Below are 8,794 nucleotides of genomic sequence, written 5' to 3'. Positions count from 1 at the left end.
ACTTCTGTCTGTAAAGCAATAAGAATAACCACATAAAATCAGTTTAAGGCATTTGTTACCTCAGTGCTAGTTTACTGAGACACAATGATCAATCACCATTTTCTTTGAGGAAAATCCTGAAAAATTAGCTTTCGGCAACACCAATTTCACTTTGTGTTTCAGTGAAAACTGAATGTTCACCTTTCCATTTTGTCTGAGTGTGATTTTTTTATGATTGTCCACTTTTTCAAGGTATTGTGATCAAGAAAATAGGTCCTCCTCAGATTTAAATATGTTAGTCCAGATTTCTCAAAAATTAATAAAATAATTTCCAAGCTTTATTTTTATTTATATACACATATATACAAATAAATAATAAAAGGTGCTCAAAATATATCCCCAAAGTAAGTTCTTCTTTATGAATGTTGGTGCCTCGTTTTCAAAATGGTATTCACAAGAATACCCCAGTCTGGCCGGTTGGTGAGGACTTACCTTTTCAAGATCATCCAGACTTAAAGGTTGCTTAGTGCTGTCACACTTTGTCTGGTTGATGATAACCCACTTTAATCCATCATAAAAATCACCAGAGCAATGAGCAACCAACACGGGTTCGCCAGCTGTAAATACATAAATCAATATATAACTCAAAGTACAAGGTAACTCAACTCAATCATTTGAGTTTTGAGACAAAACATCAACAAAATTAACATACACTAACACGTGTGTGCCAGCAGCCGGCGTATGTTTGTGGGACTACCACGGGGTATGTCTGGCTTTCTCTCCATCCACACATGGGAAGGTCTGGCAGCAACCTGCGGATGGTAGTGGGGTTCACCCGGCCTCTGTCTAGGTTCCTCTCCAGCCTCACATGGGAAGATCTGGCAGCAACCTGCGACTGGTCATGGGGTTCCCACAGACTCTGCACAGTTTCCTCCTGCCATAATGGCTGGATGCCATCATATAAGTAAAATACTCTTGATTACAGCGTAAAACTGAAATAATCAAATAATAATGACAATAACCTACCCATAATTTATACAGTAGCAAAAGTCCATTACCTAGACGTATGCAACTTCCCCATAGCTAGTCTCCATGACATTTTACACTTTTCTTCCATCTCTAACACATTATATGCAGGCATGAGACGGACACTGGGATGAAAAAAGGAAACTATACATAATACTCATAATTTTGACATTTTCAGCATTTCTGAATTAAATTCTGAACATTTATCTGATGTATTTTTTGTATAAATAAAGAGGAATTCCTCCAAAAAGAGGACAAATCTCATGCCTGTATATGACGTATCTGTGCAGCCATGTATTTTTTTTCTCTCTCGCTCTACTGAGCAGTTAACGTTTGAGAAAAGGCTGATGCAAGGTGTGATCGAAACGCGGTTGTGTTGAAATAGACTTTGAAAAATTACAACAATGGAGAGTTTTGTGAACGAACAACAATGTCTTTGATAGTAATAGTTTTAGAGTTGCTTGGAAATATAAAAATAGTCAATGGGTTTCGGTGTTGCCAGTTCTAATAGCAACCGTTTTTCAATTAGATTTCCCATGATTCAGTTCACAATTTCCACCCAAGAGGTGGGTACATTTCTCCACCAGGAGGCAACAGATGACATAACATGTGTACTGTGCTATGGAGACCAGCTATAGGGAAGTTGCATACTTCTAGGTAATGGACTTCTAACAGTAGATATTCGAAAATTAGTAATCTTGTTACCAATTAACAATTACTAGTATGGTATTTTTTGTGACACTAATCAACTCACATTCTTTACAGGTTTCTTCTGATCTGTAGGTTTCACCTGGTAGACCAAAAGGTAATCCTGCTGATGACTTGTCTCTTAGTTCCACACATTTACCTGAAATAAAAAGCAGCAAATACCAAGCACATATGTAGAACATTTTCTCATGTGGCTACATGACATGTTTAATAATACAAGGGCAGTCCGGATTGAAAGTAGAGGAATCTAAAGTGCCAATCCTTCAAACCAAAAGCCATAACAGGTCTTTCAGCAACCTGTGGATGGTCATGGGTTTCCCCCGGGGTCTGTCCGGTTTCCTCCCACCATAATGCTGGCTGCATCAACTTGAGTGAAATATTCTTGAGTAAAACCCCAATCAAATAAACAAATAAATAAAGCCTTAACATCTAAAACAGAACAAAAGACATTTAATTTTGTTAAAAATGGAATATGCAGCATTTGCCAATTATCCCACTGTTGTGGCTGCTCTGGTTTTACTCTCTATGCAGCAAGTCTTTTCTTATACTGACCTTGGAAAACAGCCCATTCTATAGCCCTCAACTATTTTCGTAATTACATATAAGGAAGACGATCAGAGACTATAAATCTCATGTTTTACTACTGTCCACTCTGGTGCGCATGCAAAAACACTTGGCCAATGATGTAAACAGAACAGATGAGTCTATTATAAAATGGGATGTTGTTTTTGCTGACATAAATGAATGGATAGATAAACATGCCAGGTGAAACAGAAAAATGACTCATTCCCTCTTCGATCGTAGCTAGAGTCACTTCAAGACATCACAGAAAGGTTAAACTGATGTAATCAGTATATGGCGAATGATTTGCAACTCTGTATTTCATTTCCGATAAACAACACTTGGCAGCAGTGTTCATTCCATGGTGAGAAATATGTCATTGTTGAAGATTACAAGCAGACCACTACCAATGAATGTTTCATTGTTCAAAACACTTCACAAACTATTTTCAACAGCCACATTTGCCATTAGTTTGATACTTGTTTGAACTGTACCCCTTTGTCTAGAAACAATGGTTTGATGTGTATGACATTGCAGTCACGTGCTATTCGGAATAATTTTGCTGGGATCTTCCAATGCTACATCGTATGGGTGTGAAAGTGTTTACATGACTGGAGTTCTTTATATTTGATTATACCTGCAGTAAATGTTTTGGGGAGGGTTATAGAAGTGAAATGTTTCCTGCCATGTGTGTCTGGCAGCAGATTTATGGTCGGTCTGTAAGGTGGATGAGGTTAAAAAATGTTTGTAATAATATCCTTGTCCACCTTCCTGACTATAAAATTGCCGCTAGACACCCATAGCAGGAAACAATATTTTCATCATGTAAAATCTGTTAAACATTGTAGGAGGAGTTGATAAACTCTCCATTTTCCAGATTCCCTCTTTCTACAGCAATAACTTGTGAATTAATTCCTGAAATGCGATGTTTCAAGTTTCAGCACAATGTTGAAAAGTGCAACCCTCAAGGTATACATGTACCTCTAACCTAGAAGACAGTGGACAGAACTGTGGCGAGAGGAAACAATAACTACTTGACTTGCAACCAAAACAGTGCAAAAATAACCCATCCTCATGCACTCCACCTCACAGCTCAAATGTTCACTGGAACAACTAACATAGGCCTACTGGATACCTGTACACCACCATATTCAGTACGCTTTATATGGCATCTATGTACTCACAATACCACAGTATATGCTGCTTGTATATTCCACTGCAAGTATAATGTTGAGATTCTTACGGGTAGGTAGAACTTCCAGGGAGTCCAAAACTTTGTTAACATCCCCATTCCTTAGCTCCATTCCATTGGCTTCCTCTCTAATAGCGGTCTTCATTGCTCTTGTAAAATCCTCAATACTGCAGCCTCTAATCGGTCAGCTGTGTTAGACCGAAGTTTCACAGTGGCATTAAAATGCGCCATTAGATGTGTCCTGTTTGGTCTAAAATACAAATGTAAAACATTTAGGTCAATCACATCCTAATATTCCATATACATAAAGTTTACACGGACTCAGCTTTCTCACATAACATGGCAAGCAAATGTGAATCACTGCTTTATACAGGTAAGGCCTTCATTTTCAAAACCTCAGGTGTGTATGAATGAAATGACAGTGGTTGTGTTGTGTGGGGAAGTTGGGTGATGAAATGACAGTTGTTGTGTTGTGTGGGGAAGTTGGGTGATGAAATGACAGTTGTTGTGTTGTGTGGGGAAGTCGGGTGATGAAATGACAGTGGATGTGTTGTGTGGGGAAGTTTGGTGATGAAATGACAGTGGATGGTGTCGTGTGGGGAAGTTTGGTGATGATATGATGGTGGATGTGTTGTGTGGGGAAGTTGGGTGATGAAATGATAGTGGATGTGTTGTGTGGGGAAGTTTGGTGATGAAATGACAGTGGATGTGTTGTGTGGGGAAGTTGGGTGATGAAATGACAGTGCATGTGTTGTGTGGGGAAGTTTGGTGATGAAATGACAGTGGATGTGTTGTGTGGGGAAGTTGGGTGATGAAATGATAGTGGATGTGTTGTGTGGGGAAGTTTGGTGATGAAATGATAGTGGATGGTGTCGTGTGGGGAAGTTTGGTGATGAAATGATAGTGGATGTGTTGTGTGAGGAAGTTGGTGATGAAATGACAGTGGATGTGTTATGTGGGGAAGTTGGGTGATGAAATGACAGTGGATACATTGTGTGGGGAAGTCGGGTGATGAACTGACAGTGGTTGTGTTGTGTGGGGAAAATGGGTGATCAAATGACAGTTGTTGTGTTGTGTGGGGAAGTTGGGTGATGAAATGACAATGGATGTGTTGTGTGGAGAAATTGGGTGACGAAATGATAGTGGATGTGCTGTGTGGGGAAATTGGGTAATAAGAAACAAGTTGGATGAATGAGTTTGACGACATAGACAACATCATCCATTGTGGACTGTTTTGCTGAGGTCTATCCGAGGTAAAAGTATATCATCCATTATGGATTGTATTGCTGAGGTGTATCCGAGGTACAAGTATATCATATTTTGTGGATTGTTTTGCTGAGGTGTATCCGAATTACAAGTACATCATCTGTTGCAGATTGTTTTGCTGAGGTGTATCCGAGGTACATCATCTGTTGTGGATTGTTTTGCTGAGGTGTATACAAGGTACAAGTACATCATCTGTTGTGGATTGTTCTGCTGAGGTGTATCCGAGGTACAACTATATCATCTGTTGTGGATTGTTTTGCCGAGGTGTATATAAGGTACAAGTACATCATCTGTTGTGGATTGTTTAGCTGAGGTGTATCCGAGGTACAGCTATATCATCTGTTGTGGATTGTTTTGCTGAGGTGTATACAAGGTACAAGTACATCATCTGTTGTGGATTGTTTTGCTGAGGTGTATCCGAGGTACAACTATATCATCTGTTGTGGATTGTTTTGCTGAGGTGTATCCGAGGTACAGCTATATCATCTGTTGTGGATTGTTTTGTTGATGTGTATCCGAGGTACAAGTATATCATATTTTGTGGATTGTTTTGCTGAGGTGTATCCGAGGTACAAGTACATTATATTTTGTGGACTGTTTTGTTGATGTGTATCCGAGGTACAAGTACATCATCTGTTGTGGATTGTTTTGCTATACTAATTGAGGAGACATCTACCAGATGAGGATATTGATTGCTATAATGTCAAACAACAAACAGATGAATGCGCATATATACACACTTGTACTGTTTGTAAGCTCCTTATAGCCTTTTTACATAGCTTCAAGCCATGTTTGGTTATATTCATTCATATGTTGTGGAAATATTACGTCAGGAAGGCTTTTAGATAGTCTGCTAAAGCATCAAAGTGAGGCTCAAACCTAAAAAAAAACTCCCTCCCTCAGCCTTTGTGCGATTATGGGAATGACACAAAGATACAAGTAGGACATAAGAATTTACCCTAGGTAGCTGAAGTGTCTCAGGGTCAACTCTACTGTTTCCCAGCCCGCAATCTCACGTACTCTTCCTGACAATCTCCTCAAGGAGTTAACCAAGACCTGAAATGACCCATCTAACGAAGCTGGGTGTTGAAACAGGTTAAACTTAGTCACACTGAGATCCATCAGTGTAAAGAGGTTAGAAATATCCAGCCGGCATCTGAAAGTCAGGTAATCTGAAACAAGATAAAATATACATGGTCACTGAAATGATGTACTGCACCACCATACACTCATACACTTCCCATGAAGGAGCAATGTTCACGAAATACACCTATGGCCACCACAAATACACCTATATCCATCATAAGGATGTAATGTTCAACCATGTCCACCACACATATCCAACAGTAGGATGCAATTTTCATGAAATATAGCTACGTCCATGACACAGCTACATGAAATACACCTATGTCCACTACAAATACACTTATATCCACCAAAAGCATGTAATGTTCACTAAATATAGATATGTCTACCATAAATACACTTCAACCACATGGATTTTATGCTCAAGAATTACATTTATGTCCACCTCAAAGAACTGATGTTTTTAAAACAACAGGGAGCCATGGATAACACGGCGTTAAATATAACATGGATAATTATTTTAGAATCAACATGTATTTCTAAAAAAAAAAAAAAAAACGTTATCGTCATTTAAATGCTTCTAGCAAGAAAACTATTAATCGTGGCACAAATCTGCTCCCACCTTACAGAAAGAGCATGCCTTGGGCTACAATTTGGTGCTGCAGGACTACCTGTGTGGACCCCTAATAATCCGAACGATTTCAAGAGGTGTCCCGCTAGGAACTAGCGTTGACCCCTAAATATCCATGTATAACTAGAATGAACATCATGATGATATAAACTGAATATAATGTATTGCTGCACACTGACCTGGATGGACAATGAGTATCTGGTTTGTGGTCTTTTTCTTCAATGGATGCAACTCCCATGTGTTGTAGAAGTAATATCCTTGTAATTCCATTGACAGATTTGAGAAAACTACCTCCCAGTTCCAAAGAAAAACTGCTTTTGATTCAGGGCTGAGGTTGGTTATTATGAAGTTCAGTTGACCTTTAGGCACCTCCACAGGTCTGTCTCCCCCATATTTGTTTTTACCACCAGACACTTCACCTGTGGCAGTTTTCAGCTTAAGTGTGGCCTGGTAGCTTCCTTTTAGAGCAAAAAGGTAAAGCAGACATATACAAACCCTTTTCTGAAAGGTCAACAGATTCTGATATTCATGAATAATTTGTTTACACATATCTTGTCTTCATGTACATTTCATTTATCAACAAAATGCCCCTTGTTTGTACATCTGGAGTTATTTGTTCTGCATATTCAATGTATAGCCCTTGTAACTAAAGAACTGAGTTTACACTCTGTTGTTGAGAATTTATAAACTTAGAATGAGCTTTACACTTAGATTCAACTAATATGGATTCTGTTACATGTTTGAAGAGTTAGACGGTGTTTAAAAATGTAGGAAAAATAAACTAAAATACTTTTTGTTTTGGGAAGTTCACAAATTTGGTATGCTTCTTGATTACAATCTTCCCACTTCCAACGCAATGAAGACTGGCCCTGTGCTGAGTCTAAGTAAATAATCCCACAATTTTTGCCCTCGGTCCAATTTAATGAATTTGGGGACATCATATTATTATTGACTCGTGTTCCATCTTCCCAGAAGTAATCCCGAGCGGAAGTATTGTATTTCAGACCAGTCCAGAAGCCTGTTTCTGCTCCTGAAATACAAATTCAAAAATAACGACAAACACATACAATTAACTCCTCGATCATTTTGACATACATATAACAGCTGGGCATAAAAATGGGTCCTACTTTGAAACTCTATCTTTGAAACCCTCTTATGTCAGCTTCTAAAAATTTACACATTCAAAAGCCATTATGTCCTAAGTATACAGACCAAATTTCTATTTCATCCTTTAAGATTTCTGTTCATGGGATCAAAATCAAAAACAAGTCGAAGAGTTGAAAAGGTGATCAATTCCTTGTCTGCTGCAGAGAAAACCATCTTGATTCAGCAAAACTTGTGCCTATCTGGCAGAAGGGTTTCTAGAGCCAGACAATTTTCCAGACTACGCTTGATTGATGCAAGTCACACAGGTGCAGCGCGCTCTACTCATGACACCTGACAAGTGTGGGTCACCGGAACATGTGTTTTTGAGGCTATGTTTTCATTTCAACCCTGTGTACAGACTACTCAAGCTATGACAATAAAAATTGGTCAGTATAGTAACAAAATCATGCCATTTGACAGTCTAAAGTTTGTAAGGGTTTGAACAAAGGATAATGGAGTAATGCAGCTTGAAAGTACGGCCCATTTTTTTATGCCCATCTGATATATGTATTGATAGAGTTTCTGTCAACTTTGGTATCAAACAACTTGGAAAAACAGTACAATTAAAAGGTTTTTAATAAAACAGAAGTATTTGTTCTAATAAAAATATACCTAGAAGCTAGAGTTGAACTTGTTAGTTTCAGCATAAAATACCTATATAAATGTATTTTAAAATTCAGAAGTGTATGCCATAATTTGTAACACAAATGTTAAGATATACTATTAAACTGTTTTGTCACAGTCTGGAACAGTGTTAGAGCTTTAGTCATATTAACAGATAAAAAATGAATTGTTTTCATATGCAATACAGTCCTCAAAGATTCTCTTGCCATAATCCTTAATAAAATTCAGACATGACTTGGGTATTGGGACTGTGGTTCCCAATGAATGTTTACAGTAGACTATTTGATGTCGGGACTTGGTGCAGCTTTATCATTTCTATATTTTGGTTATATTAAAGCATCTTGAGGGATGATAAGGCAGCAAACACTGCTGGTACATGAACAGCCAATAAATGCTGGTATATAAAATATATAAGGATAAAAAAAATACAGTGCTTATAATATTTATTTATACGTTACTGTTTTGCAACATTCAGCTGCAAAAATTTACTGTCTCAAGAATTGCAGAACTCATCAGCCCTAATTCTGGCCTATATACTCTGCTTCATAGAACCACACTTGAGAAATTTGTTTCTA

General features: G+C 38.1%; 1 protein-coding gene across 1 annotated transcript in view; it reads right to left on the bottom strand.

Annotated features, from left to right (window-relative positions):
• Positions 1-1,759: 1,759 nt before the first annotated feature.
• The window catches only part of LOC135470546 (uncharacterized), a 28,951-nt gene continuing 21,916 nt past the window's right edge, over positions 1,760-8,794 (bottom strand). Inside the window, exons 7-11 of the mRNA XM_064749556.1 lie at positions 7,240-7,479; positions 6,629-6,907; positions 5,691-5,904; positions 3,518-3,716; positions 1,760-1,852 (exon numbers count right to left, since the gene is read on the bottom strand). Coding sequence (XP_064605626.1) covers positions 3,608-3,716; positions 5,691-5,904; positions 6,629-6,907; positions 7,240-7,479 — 842 coding nt within the window. The 3' untranslated portion in view covers positions 1,760-1,852; positions 3,518-3,607. The remainder of the gene's footprint in view (positions 1,853-3,517; positions 3,717-5,690; positions 5,905-6,628; positions 6,908-7,239; positions 7,480-8,794) is intronic.

This window comes from Liolophura sinensis, chromosome 7 (genome assembly GCF_032854445.1).
Source record: "Liolophura sinensis isolate JHLJ2023 chromosome 7, CUHK_Ljap_v2, whole genome shotgun sequence".
NCBI lineage: Eukaryota > Metazoa > Mollusca > Polyplacophora > Chitonida > Chitonidae > Liolophura > Liolophura sinensis.
Note: the sequence above shows the minus strand (reverse complement) of the source record. Positions and strands in the feature narration are given on the sequence as shown.